Raw genomic sequence first — 17,434 nt, forward strand, 5'->3', positions numbered from 1 at the left:
GTGCTGCAGAACTGGGCACTGAAACGGAGCAACTGCTCTGAAGCCAGCAGCAGGTTTAAGGCAGCTGGACAAGGCGTGGGGGTGGGGGTTGATATGCACAGGAACTCGGTGTTTGCTAAGATGAGCTGCTGGGAAATAGTTAAATTGAAGCTGGTGGGAGGCTTTGATGTCATCAAGCTGCTGTGGAGAATGGAGCTGTTCAGAGCTGTCGTGCTCTTGGTTCTGGCTGGCTGCAGCCTTTACAGGTCGGTCACATTTGGGTCTTGGTTGAGGTTTTGGTCACCAGCACAAGGGCTAGAATTTATTTAATTTAATTGAAATAGTCTGGAGCAAAAATCTGCAGTCAAAAATACAAGTGATTCTGTCCCCAGGCTCACAGCCGAAGGCAGTGGTCCCCAAACCTTTTACATCAGTCCCCCCCGTCCATGTGGTCCCCAGAGCCACGGTCGGAGCTGGGGGTGGGCTTGGGGCTGGCAATCAGGGCTGCTGCCAGGTCCAGCGCTGCAGCCGGGCTGGGAGCCAGGGGCTGAGACCAGAGCTACAGCTAGGGGTGGGGCATCCCCTACACCCCCCAAACGTTCCTCCACACCTCCCCCTCCCCCAGTTTGGGAACCACTATCCTAAGGTAACAAAACTTCCCTTAGCTCTGCTATTTCCCCCCACTCCTCGGACAGACAATACCTGACCTTAGCTCAGCCAGGCCCACAGCCTCCCCCAGGATAAAGCAGAGTGAAGGGTACTGTATTTGTATTCTGAACAGAGGTCTCTTTGCTTCCCCCTCCAGCTCTGCAGCATGCCCCTTGCTGCACCTCACGTTTGTGAGGGGGGATGAGGATATTCTATCAGAGCCATGTATTTAAAAATAGACACTTTATTTTTCATTTCCAAAGCATAAACCATGTGAAATATTTTGTAACAAACTGAGCAGGAATCGAATCAAACTAAGCATTAAAAGACCAAACTACTGCATTGACTCCAGAGTCGCAATTGGTAGAGGGGTGCGCTGCTGTGGATAAGGAACGCTACCACAGCGCTTTCTTAACCTCTGCTACATCATGGACCTCCTCTGCCTGGAGCCCAGGGCTGGGGCATTAGCCCAGTTAAGGGATGCTGCGGGTTGTAAGGAGATGTAGCAAGCCCCTTGCTCACAGCTGCTCTGCGGTAGTTGCCTGCTCCTATCCCAGCTCATTGCATTCCTTGACAAATAACAGACCGGGCTGGTGTGCGCGACAGGCAGAGCGCTGAAGGGCATTGCTTTCCAGCTGGGGTTTAACGTGCTGAAGAGGTGATTGTAGGGAGGAGGGAGAGCAGAATATCCCACAGCAAGGTATCCAGCTGCCAGGATGACTTGTCTACCCGACGTTCCCTCCACCAGCCCCTTCTCCGTGGAGCACAGGATAAAACCCCGCTGCCCCTCACAGCCAAGCATGAGATTCAGTCCCTGGCACACCGTACCAGTGAAGGCTCATGCACGCTGCTGCCATGCCCCCGCTGTGGCCGGGGACTCCCAGCATATGGCACAGGAGCTAGTCCAAGAGGCTGGGCAGGAGTCGTTGGGACTGGGAGTGCCTTTTGGGTAACCTGAGTGCCAGCGGACCTTCCTTTTGGCCCCAGAGGGCCTACTCTGCATGGCTATCGAGTCACACCCTTCCATGCTCGTCCCTTCGGGTAAGCCGTGAACAGGAACAGGAGAACCTAGGTACAGCACATTGGAACTCCCCCAGGGCCTTCGCTCAGGCCTGCTCAGCTTTGGTGATCACCCAGCAGGCCCAGCGCAGCATCGCCTTCGAGATCCTATGAACCAAAACAGAAGCGCAAGTGAGAATGGGACGGTCGCTCTGCAACTGCAGTGCCTAGCTGCTGCAGGGCTCGGCTGCCATCCAGAACGATGCTGTATTCTGCCGAGGGAGCCCCTGAGTGAGACCCCCAGAGCAGCTGTGCTCCACACAGCAGTGACTGGTGGTCCCCAAAGTGGCTGGTCATGTGCTGCTGCTTCTCTGTAGCTGCTTTGACAAGGGTCCAAGCGCTCATTGCCAAGGACTGTAAGAGCAGCTCAAACCAGGAGTCAGCCTGGCTGCCTTTACTAGAGCTGGCCAAGAGCTGGGACTGCCAGCCGGCAGGGAGGGGACCGACAGTCTGTCCAGGGTGGAAGGGAACCGGTGGGCAGGGGAACATTGCAGGTGGGAGGAATTAAGCTGTGTAATGAAGAGCCAAATCAAGTGTGATTAGCTTTCTCAGCAAGGCAACACGGGTCAGAGCTCCGGTTCTACGCTCCCACAGGCAGCACTGCCCTACTTACCACCCACATGTTTGAGAACTGCAACTGAGATGGGAGAGGGCCATGACTCAATCTCTGTATTACAGGGTGAGCCACACTGGCTTGGTTTGAGAGCCTAGTGAAGCAGTGGGGACCCAGCCCACAACAGCGTCAGTCACTGCATGGCCAGAGACCCACAGGTTGTGTTTGTAGGGGCTACGCAAAGGCAGTTCCCTGACAGCGGCACTGTGGCCCAAGCTGTTATCAGAGGGAGCTGGCAGACAGGAGTGAAATCTAAGGGGGACCGGCGCAGCTCTCTCCTCCAGCTGTACCGGCAATAGGGTCTCTGGAGCCGTGCCGGCTGCTTTGGACAGGGCGCAGAGCAGCTTATGGGGTGAGTTTATTTTTGCTCTTATTTTAAGTGAGGTGCAAAGGGTATTTGAGAAGCCCACTTAGCTGGGGTGTGCCCCGTCTGGGAGACCCACGCACCGCACTGACCTGGTGGAGTTCACTCGGGCACAGAGATCCGGCGTTGGTGCCGTGTAGGCGTATTGAAATGGGGTTGTTTTCACATACTTCTGGAGGGAAGGAAGACAATTCAGCTATATTAAACATCACAGCTGAAAAACATCCCCAGCCCATGCAGAGCTCCGGACATAGCTTTCTCCCCCACCAGCTCTCCTGGCTCAGAGAAGCTGGTTTCATGCACATTTACCCTGCGGAACCACGGCACTAGATGTCCCCAGGGGAAGGACAAGAGCTCTGGGCAAGCCAGCAGGCAGGAGTGGTGGATTCTCTTGGAAATCTGAGTTACCCTGAGTGCTTGGCGTAGCCCTGGAGTGGAAGCCTCCCGAAACAGAAGCCAACCTTAAGGAGAGGTCCTCTGAAACAATGACCGATCCCTTCCAAGGAGGGGGCCTTGTGCTGTAAGATTGAGCCTAATTCAGCAAGCGCAGCATGGCAGGGTCTCTCTCACACATGTTATTGGGTTAGTTACTTAGAGAGCTGGAGGATTTCCCTGGTTGTTTAGGACCCAGTCCCCATCTGGGAGCCCAGGAGATGGCTTGTAGCAAGTGCTGGCGTGTGTTCTCTGTATTCTCACCCCTGCGCTCTGACTGGCTCCTCCAACTCCTGCTGCATGTGGCTTCAGCCTCCCCCTTCCCCAGCCACATGGTCACAACAGGCTCTTCCCACCACGGACATGGCTGTCTCCTGTCTGGCACAGGAGCAATGGCTGTTATTCGGAAGTGCCTGGCAGAGGGCAGTCCCCTGGCAGACGTGGGCTGGCATGCAGACCCCTCGCTCCTGGAGAAGGACTGCTGCAGGGGCAGAAAGCTCAGGCCCAGCCTTCAGAGGGAGCCCTTCCCTTTTCTTCTCAGCTGGAAGGCTGGTGGCTACAAGGCAGGGCTTTGGGGCCCAGAGACGGGAGATTGTGGGACACTAAGACAAAACTAAGAAATGACAACGAGCCTGCGGACCTTTACCTGTTCCTGGGCTCTGTGCTGGCCTGGCCCGGACGCAGCCACGCTCCTGACTGCTGCTCTCTCATTCCCCCTTCCTGGCAGCCCCTCCAGGTCCCCGGGCAGTGCAGGCTCCTGAGCTGGCCCGGCCTGCTCCAGCCTGGTCTTCTTGGCTCTCTGAGCACTCACCAACTCCATACCTGGGTTCTGGCCCACTATGTTCGCGTCCACGCAGCGCTCGTCCCCCATGGGCACATCCGCATGGGGAGGTTTCCTCTGTGCTCTCTGATGGGTTTTGCCTGGATTGGGCAAAACCTCGCCGTGGGCCTTATTGTCATCCACCAGCAGCTTTCTCTTAGTCACCCTGTGCTGCCTGCTCCTGGACAGATCTTTTCCCCCAGCTCCACTCCCCAGCTCAGTGTCCCATTCAGAGCTTGGCAGACCACTGTTCTCCACATCTGGGAGGGAAGCCGCGCCACCAAGCTCAGCCTGCTCTCCATTTGCAGGGGGTGCTGCTCTGCTGTTGATGCTGCCCAAAATGGGAAGAGCAGGAGAGAAAGGGCACAAATTGGTTTGGAAAGCTCCAGATGGCTGGCCGCAGGGGACGTCATGGCTGGCATCAGGGTGTTTATCCACATCAGGTGCCCTCTGGAACGTGGCAGCAGCTGTTCCTCGACTGGCAGCCTCTGGGGGACATGTACTGCTGTAGGACAGCAGTGATGGGGATACAGTCTCCACTGGTTCATTCTGGGATAAGCTACAAGGGGACTGCTGGCTGGAAGGCTCCAAGAAATCTGGGGTGTTGCTGTCAGGCTGTGTGATGGCCGCCTCCTCTGCGGAGTTGGGTAGCTGGGCCTCTTCTGTGCTTGGCAGGCTGGGCTGGATAATGGACTTCTCTGACAAAAGAGAACAAAACACAACTTTCCCCATGGAAGAGGGCAGGAGACAGCAGCACGGGCAGAGACTGTCCCACCTGCCTGGAGCTGGGAAGGCAGCTGGGGAAGGACAATTCCAAAGGGGAACTATCCAGAGGGGCCAAAGATAGCAAAGCTGGCAGGAGAAGGTTCTGCCACAGCAACCCTTGGCTACCGGAGGCGTCCTCCAAGTGTCTTATCCAGGTTCTACTGGGCATTCTCTCCTCTGTGCTGACTGGCTGTTTGCATCAATACCCTCCCTCAGAGTCTCTGCCTGCTGTACAGGCTGCCCCGCCCCGTCCGACCCCCTCCACGTCCCCTCTCCCTTCGTTTAGCTGATCTCGTCCCAACACAACCCCTCCCAGAACATTAAAAACAAACCCAAATGGTGGCACTACTACAATTTCTGTCACTGATCTCATTGTTTACGCTGCCCATTATCCTCCATCCCCCAGCCTTTGTCTGCCTATTACTGTGTCTGTACAGCACCTAGCACAAGGGGGTGATCGCCGGTGGTCCCTAGGCATGACCATGATACAGTCACCACCAATACCGTGCAAGGGCAAATCAGCCATTTATGGGGGAGATAAGGTCTATCACCCTTGGTGCATGCAGATGGGTGGACTGGCAAACGCAATCACACACACAAACAGGCACCTGAATGTATCAAAGAGATCCAGGCTGCACCTTCCTGAAAACCATCCCCATCCCCTGCACGCGCACACAGCATGGGCCATGTTTTAAGAACTGCATGTGTAAAAGTGAGTGTGCAATTTCAAGTGTGATGGTGGTAACAAGGCTTACAAGTTGCATGGGTGTGCGCGCAGGTGAGCACACCGTTCTTCCTGTCTGACCCTGTATCTCCAGGTGTAAGATGTAGGGTGTGCAGACACAGAGAGAAGGAAAGATGCTCTCCGCTTGCAACAGGAGATGCTGGAAGGCAGTGTGTGCACTCACCTTCCAAGGAGGAGGACAGAGTCACGGACAGTGACTGAAGCTTGTCCCAGGGATTATCCAGGGATACGTCCAAACTTCGGGACATTGCGCCAGGGTCTGCCAAAAGCGAGAATGAAATTAGACTGCAGCCCTACAGATCGGAGCACTGTAGGCCAGGCTAAAGGCCCCAGCAAGGAATAGTAACACCCACACATGCTACAAATCCCTTCTGTCTCCTTGTGTTCCCATAGCCACAATCCCCACCATGAGCAGGACAGCAGTTCTCTGCACCCCCATCTTCACGGTGTCCCGCTGAGCTGAGCTTTTGTGAGGACACATTCCTGCTTGGGGGGGGCTAAGCATTGCCTTGGGCGGGTGAGCTCAGCATCCACTAGACGTCAGCGCCCCTGGGGCCACTCAGCTGCGATCCATCAAACCAGGGACCCGGACGCTGATTAAGTTGGCCACAGAGCCACTCTGGTGAGCCGATCCCCACAGTGGCTGATTCTGGGCATGTTATCGGCTGAGTAAAGCAAGGGCTTATACTCAACTCAAGCTGCCGTGCAGGCGAGGGGCCCAGCTAGGTTACAGATCGCCTACAGAAGCAATGAAGCGTGTGACTCTCCGCTATTTATGCTGTAGTAGCACCCAACGGCCCCAGTCACAGATCAGGGCCCGGCGTGCTAGACGCTGTACACACTGTACCAGACCTAGTCGACTGGGTCTGCCCCATCAGCAGGGGGACAACTCTCCTACTCATCCCACCCCTTTCTGTCTTCTTTGGTTCTAAGAAAAAAGAGGATGGACTAGCTAGCTGTAAACAGCCAAAGGGACAGCAGATGAGACACTGCTATGGGGTGCAAAGCATGGGTGACCCCATAAGAGGCTGCTCCAAGCACACATGCCCCACGAGGGGGATGCACAGAGACAACGCCTGTCAACTGGAGTGGCTGGTTAGCACCGATCTTCCTGCCCTGGCAGGTTTAAGCCACAGCCTGAGTGCTGATTTCCTGCCGCTTGGGGGTAAGAATTCCCTGGGGGGGTTGTGTGTTTTTACAAAGCCACACCTCTTGTCGGTGCATGCGCAGCAAAGAACTTGCCTGGGCAAAATGACAGATACCCCTGGCAACGGCTGGTGCAGAACCGCTGTCCTTAGGCCAGAGACGTTTAACATCTGACAAAGCCTCTGGCCCACTAACACAACCTTACGCTGCATCGCACAGAAAACTAGGCTCAAAATGCCACGGGACGGGGACCCTCAGGTCAGAGGTCCCCGGCCCCCCCAAAAGAACCAAGAGCAAGCGCCTCCCAGCTGATGAGAGGGAGGGCTGGTCCCTTAGGGGACGGAGGGCCAGGCCAGGCTAATTGCCAGCACCCTGAACGGCACTCAGAGAATGAGACCTCGCAGACAGACATTCGCCTGCTGCACACTTCTGCGTGCCATGAGCTGGCCCACTGCAGAGCGAACAGCAGCAGTCTAGCCAAGCGGTGGCAGAAGCATGGGTGATGACTGCATGTGGGAGAGGAAGCTACAGCTCCTTGGCCGGCCGGGGGTGGCAAGAGGTATCGCTGCCACTTATTTTATTCCACATGCAGCTTAAACAATTGTTTTTCAAGACAGTTGGTGCATTGACGGTTACCTCTAACATGGACAATCTATAACTGGGGGCAAACAGCCCCGCTTGGTTAGCAGCCGACCAAAACTCCCCCCACATGCTCCATACCAGAGTTTACGTTTCAGAGAAGGACAAGGGCCTGGAAGACTAGTGGGATATTGCAATAGCCCCTCCATGGACCCCATCCTCCAGTGGAGAGAAAACTGGGATGGGCAAACCCCAAAAGAAAATCCAGAACAGACCAGACAGCTGCTGCAGGATCCAGGCCACTGCCTTAGGCTCTACTACTCACCACTGGGGCATGACACTACACTACAGTCATCCAGGTCCCTGTCAAGGCAGCTTCTCCCAGGAACGGTGTGAGGAGCTCCTGCAGGAATAGGGGGGTTGCCGTCACCCTCTGGATGCCTCTCGCTGATTCAGCTTGTTCCCTGAGAGTTCCCTAAAGCCCCCCCTCAGAACCACAGGTACCCGTCAGGGCAGAGCTCCACTGCAGCCGCCCCTCCCCGCCCCCCCCCAGTCTCCACTGGGGAAGATCACAGGGTTCGCAAATCCCCTGGCTAGAGGCAGCATCTCATTCTAGCTGCATCTGTGAAGGGCCAGGCCGGGGACTGGAATGTCAGTTGCCGTCCCGCGCCACGTGGATCAACATCCCCGGAGAGCGCAGCCCCGCAGGCAGGGCCTGACTGAACCATGCGGCTCAGGAGCCCTTCCCCCATTCCAGAGCCACCCCGGAGAGGCAGACCCGGTTGGTGCAGGAAGCTTGTGAGAGATGGGGGCGGAGACAGCGTCAGGCAGAGGGTGCTTCACTGAGACCTGGGCACGCTCCTGGAGAGCCACAGCCTGCTAACCCGAAGGGACCTCTGACTGAGAGCCTGCAGCTCTCAAAATCAGGTCTGCAAGGCGCTGGGGTAGAGCCCCAGCCCAGACATGGCCAGGCTTTGCAGACTGTAGGTACAGCTGTGGCACTGACCTGCCACGCAGGCATCACGAATCGCCTCCTTCTCCTCCGGGCCAATCACCAGGAAGTTGGCTGGCACTGTAAAGACGTCTTTACTCAGCTGAAATGAGAATTGTTAGCCAGCTTCTACATCACAGACAAAAGACAGAGAGTCCAGGCAGCCCGGCACACTGACCCATCCCTGGGGCTCCCAGCATCACTGGGAAGACCAGCAGCTCTTCCCCAGACCAGGAGAGAGAGCCCGGAAGAGCTGATTTAGCTCTTAGGTCTGAGCATCCAGCGTGAGCTCTAGGAACCCGACCCAGTGCAGCACTCTCCCAAGAAATGCCAAAAGCCAGTATGCCACAGCAAGAGCCACCCTCGCTCCCTCCAACTCGAAACCCCTCCCGCACTGGGTCCTTCCCTCCCAAGGTCGAAGGATTTACCTCTTTCTTCTGCGAGAAGAGCCCCACCGTCGCCCCTCAGCCCCACCTGGCCCCGTACCAGATCATCGGACACATGCACAGCCAGGACAGGCTGGCAGCCAGCACTGACCTCTCTCTTGCGCTCCACTTCCCAGTTGGTGACAGGGAGCCTCTCCCCTATGGCTGGCACCTCACTTGGGTCCAGTAAATCCAAGCAATCCTCAACATTCTGCTTCAAAACCTTGAGCCGTCTCTGCCCTATGTCGATCATTAACTGAGACACCGACATCCCTAGAGGGGGACAGACGCGCCCACGTCAACAGGCCATTGAGACCCCCTTGAGGCCACGAGCCCAGAGCCTAGCTGTGACACACACAGAGAGCCTGGAGAAGCTATTTTGTACCAACAGCTCTCAATACTTCCTTTCTGTTCACAGCAACAACCTTGTCTTACATTCCCACAGCACCTTCCATCACACAGGATCGCCAAAGCACTTTGCAAAGGATGTACTGCTCAAGAATTACTTAGCACGAAATGCCACCGCCTCTGGGGCAGAAGGGGACAACCCAAAGGCACTGGGGAAGGCAAGAGGAGTTTGAATGGCGTCTGCTCCGAGTCCTCAGCTGAGAGTTAGTTTTGGTTCCAGGAAGACCCAGGACTGGAACAGCAGGGGTTGCTAAGAGCCAGGATGGGGGTGTCTCAGTGCAGTTCCTGACGGACAGGCGCCCACAGCACACCACAGCCTCCTGCTGGCCGCCTTGCTGCCTGTTGCAGAGAGGCAAGGGGCTGATTCATTCGAATGCAGACGAGTCAGAGGCTGCCCAGTGGGAGCACAGTTATACCCAGTGCAGTGACTTGGCACTCCGGTGTAGGAACGAGGCAGAAGGGGGCACTGCCCATGCTCTGTGAAGGCACACAGGTGCCCAGTGCCAGGGCTGTCGATCAGGCCCCTTTCACCAGCACGGACGTCACTTCTGGGTGGGGGGGAGAGAGAGTTAATATGAATCTGGACTCTTTATTAACCAAGCGCTTAAGACCATTTTGTGCTGCCGAGAGTTCCACAGGGAGCCACCCAGGGCCAGAGGGAAGGCAGGGCAGAGCAGGCTGGCCTCAGGGAAAACACACCTCCATTGCACACCAGTGTAGCGTGGCCAAATGTGGCAAGCAAATCCTCAGGCCGAACTCCCTGTGCTTAGGGCCTCCCGCTGGCCTGGCTGGGTTTACAGCCCTTTGCTCCAGAGTGGTTCTCTGACTGCAGCACAGATCAGGGCTCTGCATTGTCAGTGGGTTTAGTAGCGGCACTGACAGCCCCAAAGCTCTCAGTCCTGTTTATCCACTGAGAGCCCTGGCAGTGTCAGGACGCACGGCTCATGCTGTTCCACCAGTGCGTCTCAGCCCCGCCCAGAGCAGACAGCTCCAGAGCGCAGGTCAGTCTTCAAACCACATCCAACTCCTTGCTGGGACGGCCGACGAAGCGGGCAGTTAGTGCCATCGTGGCAGAGGTCTGTGTAAGGTGGACTGAGAACTGAGATCCACCAACTCATTTCACACAGGTCAGCAACACCTACCACCCCCGCCTCTCCCGTCACTGTTCCCACTGTACCTGAGGAGGAAACAGTCTTCAGGGTGAGGCCTCTCCTGCAATAGTCAAACAACACAGATCCCAGGGTCAGGCTCCAGACAGCTTCCCTGCCCAGAACCCAACAGAAAACCTTACAAAGGTCATGCAGTGCCCCCCGGCCCAACAGGGAAACCAGAGCCGGGGGAGTGCCCCAAGACTGAGCCCCTGTGGGAATCAGAGCCATCCCTTGGCCTCTCTCTCGGATACCTGAGCAATTTCACTCCGGCAGCTCACTATACAGACGCTCCCTGACTTACGCAAGCGTTCCGTAAGTTGGGAACATATACCTGACAATTACACACACAAACAAGGCTTACAGAACTTTTCCCATAAGTGCGGATTTGCGTAAGTCGACCTTGCTGCAGGCAAAGCACTGCACTTCTTTGAGGAGATGGGCCTTTCCGGGAATACGCTAGCCCTGCACTTCCGTGTGCAACGCTTGCACTGAGACACGGGGGAGCTAACCCTACTGTTTCAGCCCAACTCCCTCTGCAGGCGATATGAAGGGAAGCGTGCTGCTCTTCAGCAGCAACCCCAAACAGGAGGTGAGCAGTGGAAATTGTAAGACATTGTCTCAGCGGAGCAGGAGCCGCCTTCTTGCACACTAAGGGAGCCATTCACAAGCAAGGCAATGTTCCCTCTACCCCTCCGAGCCATTGCTCGCTCAGGAGGAATACGTGGCCAGTAGGGGAAGTTTCCTCACGCCCTGAAGCACAAGGGCTAACACCCTCACATTTCATCCCAACCATGAACACGCTCAGCCATGAAAACCAGCTTTTTTTGATGACTCCTGCTAAGCTCAATCACAGCCTGTGACACAGGAGTCCCGCACACTGCGTAAACATGCACCTCCTTTCGCTAGTCAGCACTACCCATGCCCTGACCTAGCACAGATCTTGGCAAGTCAGGAAAATGGTGCCAGAACTGGGTCATGTACTCACTGCCATAGTTCCTTTATCTTCTGAAGGATTGAGGGCTCCTGATTACTGGAACAACAAAGAGTCTTGGTTACTGGTGCAGCAGCCTACCCCCCACGCCCAGACAAGGCGCTGCCCTCGCTGTAGTATGCAGCGCTATTTCCTTGAAGCCTTCATCTCCCCCTTCCCTCATCGCCTCCCCGAAAGAGCAGATGAGCTAGAACACGTGGGAGGGTCACAAAGACAGCCTCCAAGGGTGATGTGATTAAAGCCAGGGGGAGAACGGCAGTTTAGAGCTACAGAGAGCCTCCACGGAAAAACAGGGACCCGGGGCATACAAGGGGTTTAGAGAACCATCACACAGGGGTCTAGTGAAAGCCCCAATGACTGACTACATGCCTTCAACCCCTGCAGTGCCCAAGCAGCTGGGCCAGGGAGTGCAGAATGGCCAGCCCCGCAAGTTCAAAAACCTGAGTCAGACACCCCAAAAAGGGTTAGAACACCTGGCCTGCGAGGAAAGGTTAAAACAATTGGGCACGTTTAGCCTGGAGAAAAGACTGAGTGGGGCCCTCATTACAGTCTTCACGATGTTAAGGAGTGTTATAAAGAGCATGATGATCAATTGCTCTCCATGCCCACTGAAGTGATGGGCTTAATCTGCAGCCAGGGAGATGTAGGTTAGATATTAGAAAAACTTTCCAACTCTCAGGGCAGTTAAGTTCTGCAATATGCCCAAGGGAGGTTGTGCAGTCCCTGTCACTGGAGGTTTAAGAACAGGTTGGACAAACCCGTCAGGGCTGGTCTAGGTTTGCTTGGTCCTGCCTCAGCGCAGGGGGCTGGCTTAGGTGACCCCTTTGAAGTCCCTTCCAGCCCATGATTTTATAAAATTGGCCCCCAAATCATGAGTTTTAAGATTCAATTGTGATTTTTGGTCGGTCTTCTGAATTCTGCCCTCCCCATGTACCCCACTGTGTGTGAGCGCGCCACTATACTCCCAACTCGCCCAAATAGCGAACGAGGCGATTTTAGCCTCTTGAGCAGGAGCTCGCAATAGAGAACCCAACCGAGATCAGAGCCCTGTTGGGCTACGCACTGTACAGCCACAGAGTAAGAGACTGTCCCTGCCCTGAAGAGCTAACAAGCTATGGACTGGCTCATCACATATTGCTAGCGGGGTACACAAATCGTAGTGTTCTGGAGTTCAAAGCCAGAGGGGACCATCTTCTAGTCCCATCTCCTCTCTATCATAGGCCATCAACACACCCAGCCACTTGCCTAGTAAATCCAACAACCATAATTACACCAAGGTATTACAGTCCTCAGGAGATTAAACTACTGGGGGCCACAAGCAGAGAACAGGAGGGACCCAGGTGCATCAATATCTGAGGCCCGGCAATAGCAGGGGATTGATTAAGTGAGATATGACCAGATGATCCCCACTTCTCATGCTGCAGAGGAAGTTAAAAGAAACCCAACCCAACTCTGACTCCAAGTATTTGAGGGACTTCAAGGGGATACTGGGCATTAGGGCCGAGATCCCCAAAAGGTATTTAAGGTAATGGATGCTCGGTGCCTAAAACACTTTGAGGACTTGGCCCCAGGATTCTAAGTTTCTGTTCCCAGCCTCAGAGCAGATTGTGGTGAGAGCCCAGCCCAGCACCACTGCTCAGGTGCTCTGCGAGGACTGGACCTGGGACCGCTGAATGTAAAAATAAGAGGCTAACTCACTTGAGCTGAAGGACCAGATCTCTTAGCATGGAAGTAGTAGTAGTAGTCTCAAACCTCTGTACATGGTCTAGTTGCTAAAGGGTGACCCAGCCCTGTACTGTGCTAGTGTGGGTCACAGAGGCACCTCACTGGAGAAGTTCCTATGGAAGGTTGTGTGGCAAAGTGCTCAAGACTTAGCTCTGCTCTGTTAGAGACCTGGGTTCTATGCCCCGCTCTGCCTAGGGATCTTGTGCAAGCACGTACTGATCTGTGAAAATGGTGAATGATAGTTACTCCTTCCAAGACCATAGCAAAGGCACAAAAATATCATCCCGGGAAGAGCTAGGAGTCTGGGCATACAGTTTAGCAAATCTTCCATCTGGCCAAAGGGCCCTGTCTGGGACGAGTCTCTCATATATATATATATATATATTTTGCTTTCCAAAAAGCATCTGATAGGTGGAGCTTTTCACAGCATCTGCAGCCAGGGCCTCAATTCCATGACCCGCCATAAATTCGCAAGAAATGGCCATGCCGTGAGCTGCATGAAGACTAAGGCTTGGTCTACACTTACCCCCCAATTCGAACTAAGGTACGCAACTTCAGCTACGTGAATAACGTAGCTGAAGTTCGAAGTACCTTAGTTCGAACTTACCTCGGTCCACACGCAGCAGGCAGGCTCCCCCGTCGACGCCGCGGTTCCCCCGTCGACGCCGCGGTACTCCTCTCGTCTAGCTGGAGTACCGCAGTCGACGGCGATCACTTCCTGGTTCGACTTATCGCGTCCAGATAAGACGCGATAAGTCGAACCCAGAACTTCGATTCCCAGCCGCTCAACTAGCGGCTGGGTGTAGACATACCCTAAGTGAGGGACGCTGCCACAGGACCTCAGAGGGGTAAAGAGGCAGATGGGATCCCAGACCGCCAACCCTATGCAGTTCCCACACAGAGGGTGGTTTTCTGCCCGTGACAGGCCTGCAGGGAAAAACCCTGCTCTCCAGGGAAATCCCCAGCTATGGGCCTTCCCCATTCCCTGTCTCCTGCAGGCGGGGGGGAAGAAGATAGCCAATCGGAGCTGCTGGATGTGCTGCGAACAACCTGATGCCTCAGCACAAGCAAGAGGCCTAGCCCCTCCCCCTGAAAGCAGAGGGCTGGTGCGCCCCGCAGCTCTCGCCCCAGTGCAGAGAGCTGCACAACCCCTCTGGCTTCCTTCTCCCAGGCGGGGGGGAAGAGAATCTGGCTGCTGCTAACCCCACAAGCTCCTAGAGGTGAGGGGTGGGGGTGATAAAATTAAAAGTTGGAGGGTGCGATACTGGGGTCTTTCTGGCATCATCCCCGTGCACAGTCGTGCAACACATGGGCCAGTCGATGCACTGTTTGCAATCTCTTGGCTTTGCCTTGAGGGTGCGGGATCCACATGGGGCCCCCATCCCCAGCTGCAAACTCAGCGAGTGGGGAAGTGCGTGCGCGCCAGCAGCCACCACACCAGCAGAGGGCCTTACCAGTTCAGCGCCTCCATCCTCTGCCTCTGCAAGGGCAACACGATGAACTGGTGGACGGACAGGTAGAACTCGCACTCCTCCTGGAAGGGATGGACAGGCAGGGTCAGGCGCGGGGCGCACAGCAAAGCCACCTGCTCCCCACAAGGGGGCATCGGCACCCCCCACGGCACTGGAGGGTGAGGGCCCAGTGAGCGAGGGGAGGGTCTCCACCAAGCCCCTCAGCAAATGAGGGGTGCGAGAGGTGTAGGGGGCCAGGGAGTTGGAGGGAGCAGGAGAGGGGAACGGGGCCCTCTCGCCTCAGTGCTCTCTGGGGCTCCCCCTGGCTATGTGGGATAACAGCCTGCCCCCAGTGGGCATTAAAGGAAACCGCTGCAGGTGGGCGGGCATCCCACAGCCTAGGCCCAGCCACCTCCGGCCTGGTTGCCAGGGCGCTCAGCCTGGCTGGAGCGCCTGATGGCACAGAGACCTCTAGTGGCTGAATAACGTACTGCAAGCTCTTTCACACACCCCGGTGTCTGAATAGTGTACCACAAAGACACACGCCCCAGTGACTGAATAACATACTGCAAGCTAACACACACACCAGTGTCTAAACAACATATGCACATGCACCACAACCAACCACACACACCCGACACTAGTGGCTGAATAATATACTGCAAGCAAACACATCCACGCACCCCCTCCCTCCCCTCGGCTCTACCTGGGGCATCCACAAACAGTCCTGCTATTTTTTTGGAATGTGAAAGGATTGGGCTGCTCAGGCTCAAGTCACAAACCTCTGAGCACTGCCTGTCCCGGTCTGCCCCCTCCAGGCACAGCCTAGCCCTCTGCAGACCGTCTCCCTCTCCAGGGCAGGGCCTGTGCCCGGCTCCAGCCTCAGGCCGGTTTGGCAAGCCAGGCTGGAGCAAGGCGATGCACTCCCCGGCTAGCCCCTCGCCGAGGGATGGACCCCACAGGGGAGACAGGCCAAGGAGTGCCTAGAAAGCGTTTGGGCAACAGCCGCAAAGGATTCTGGGAAAGCTATTGGGCTGCAAGCGGACGAGCAGGGGACGAGCAGTCACCTCAGCAGGAATGAGAACAGTCAGCCCCATGGGACGGGCGGTGTGACACAGGTGCCAAGGAACTGAGGGTGTAATGGGATTGGGAGCGCCTGCTTCCTCCAGCCACCACATCTTCCCTCCCCTCACAAAACCCACATTTTCTAAGGGGCAGTTCTCCAGAGCCTGGCACTACCCCTACTCTGGTTCACTGGACCCTCACCTCTCATCCCCTCAAGCAAGGCCTGGGTGTGAATGGGGAGCTTGGAGTCAGGCTCCTGCAACACCGGGGCGCAGACCCCTCCAGAGATCTCACCCCTCCCAGGTGCCCCACCCCTCAGGTCTGGAGTGCACAAAAAATTCCTGTAAAACAGACGAAGGGCCCCCCTCAATCCCCCACATGCCACCCCCCGCCTCCCCAATCCCATGACGTGCCCCATCCCGCCCCCATCTCCCACATTCCATGCCCCACTCCTTGTCTCCCACGTACCACCCCATCCCACATGTTCCATGCCTCATCCCACCGCATCCATAATGATCTATGCTGTCTCCTCATTCCAAATGTTCTGATACTCACCGGCTCTTTCCCACATCCATCCATAATGTAACATGCTGACAGGCCGCAACTGTCTCTCCACACCCCATCAAGGCCCATTCCATATCAGACATGCTGCATTGCCATGCCCTCCACCCCCCTCACCCTTTCCAGGACTTTCTGTGCCCAGGTGGCACCCCAGAACATTCTACCTGAGGAAGCCCCTACTCCCATCCAGAACAGTCAGCAACTGGGGGCTGCACTCCCATCTCCATCCCATGCCCTCCAGAATATTCCATACCCAGGTGGTGCATCCACAACACACTGCCGACACACTGTCCCCATGCCCGCCCCTGGGGCATGGGAGGGCCTAATTTGCATCCTGACATGTCAGCAGAGGCTGTTTTGCATAAGAGATGTTGAATGGACCAGGGAGGGACTCGTTCGTCAGGCCCGAGGGACCCATGGCAGGCATGGCCCACTGTTCTGCAAACAAGACCTCTGGGCAGCAAAGACCAGACCAGGAGCAGGCATGGGCCTGAAGACCTGGAGGCAGCCTGGGGAGAGGCAACGCAGGGCTGCAGTGCCCAGGCGCCGACCACACATAAGGTAGAGGGGTGGGGTGTAGGACTGGAGGCACCATGTGAGGCGAGCCCTGGCTTAAAGGCGAAGCCAGAGTGACAGCAGTGTGCTGCCGAGCCAGGCCCAAGGAAGGGCCTGCTGCTGAAGGACAGGGAGCTGGGGAGGGTTGTATTCACTTGGGAAGGTGGGGGACCCTTCAGGAAGGGGGCACTGGGGGGGGGGGGAGAGAGAGGTGTGGTGGAGAGGAGTTCTCTGCAGTACATCACCCATCAGTCCAGTGAGCCTCACAAGGCTGGCTGCCCAGAGCAAGCCGGAAGAGGAGGCCCAGCAGGCCATGAAATATGCCTGCCCACGTGCCCAGAGAGTGGAGGCTGTTGTTGACCACACAGCTAGGAGCTGGTTCCCTAGCAAAGGAGCACCAGCCCTTCAGGAGAGGTCATACTGGGAAGGTCCACACCATCCACCTGCCCGCGCAGGGGCCGCATTGGAGGTGCTAGTTCTGGAGCTCCACCTAGTACTCCTAGGCAAAAATAGTCACGGCTTAAAGCACCAGCTCCACTCTCTAGCCCAAAGCAAGGGTTAAGCCTCGTAAACACGGCTGGAGGCCCTGGCAGGCAGCAGCTACTGGGGTCACTCAATGTGTTGCTAGAGCAGAATGAGTTTACATGTGCACCATCCGTCTCTGTTGTGAACATGGGGTGAACCAGAGGCTATGGAACTAGACTTGGATGTGTGGAGAGGCTCATGTACCTTCCCTTGAGGATCCAGAGTCTATTCCTTTCCCAGATAGCTCAATTCCCCCCTCCTCAAAATCCCCTCCTTCCCCCAAGCATTCTCCTCCTCAGTATTTTGCCATCAGGTCTGTGACACCCTGGCACCCCAGTGCATTCCTTAGGAACTGGGAGATGCCTTAGCTTTGCCTTCCCATGCAGGGGGTGGTTAAAGAACCTGTGTGTGTTGTGCTGCAGTTGGGTGTATCCCT

General features: G+C 56.1%; 1 protein-coding gene across 1 annotated transcript in view; it reads right to left on the bottom strand.

Moving 5' to 3' along the window:
* Positions 1-864: 864 nt before the first annotated feature.
* ACD (ACD shelterin complex subunit and telomerase recruitment factor) overlaps positions 865-17,434 on the bottom strand; it is a 31,726-nt gene continuing 15,156 nt past the window's right edge. Inside the window, exons 5-14 of the mRNA XM_065416636.1 lie at positions 14,296-14,375; positions 11,111-11,155; positions 10,152-10,186; positions 8,679-8,839; positions 8,157-8,244; positions 7,476-7,553; positions 5,589-5,684; positions 3,742-4,613; positions 2,756-2,835; positions 865-1,794 (exon numbers count right to left, since the gene is read on the bottom strand). Coding sequence (XP_065272708.1) covers positions 1,734-1,794; positions 2,756-2,835; positions 3,742-4,613; positions 5,589-5,684; positions 7,476-7,553; positions 8,157-8,244; positions 8,679-8,839; positions 10,152-10,186; positions 11,111-11,155; positions 14,296-14,375 — 1,596 coding nt within the window. The 3' untranslated portion in view covers positions 865-1,733. The remainder of the gene's footprint in view (positions 1,795-2,755; positions 2,836-3,741; positions 4,614-5,588; positions 5,685-7,475; positions 7,554-8,156; positions 8,245-8,678; positions 8,840-10,151; positions 10,187-11,110; positions 11,156-14,295; positions 14,376-17,434) is intronic.

Source organism: Emys orbicularis, chromosome 14 (genome assembly GCF_028017835.1).
Source record: "Emys orbicularis isolate rEmyOrb1 chromosome 14, rEmyOrb1.hap1, whole genome shotgun sequence".
Classification (NCBI taxonomy): Eukaryota; Metazoa; Chordata; order Testudines; family Emydidae; genus Emys; species Emys orbicularis.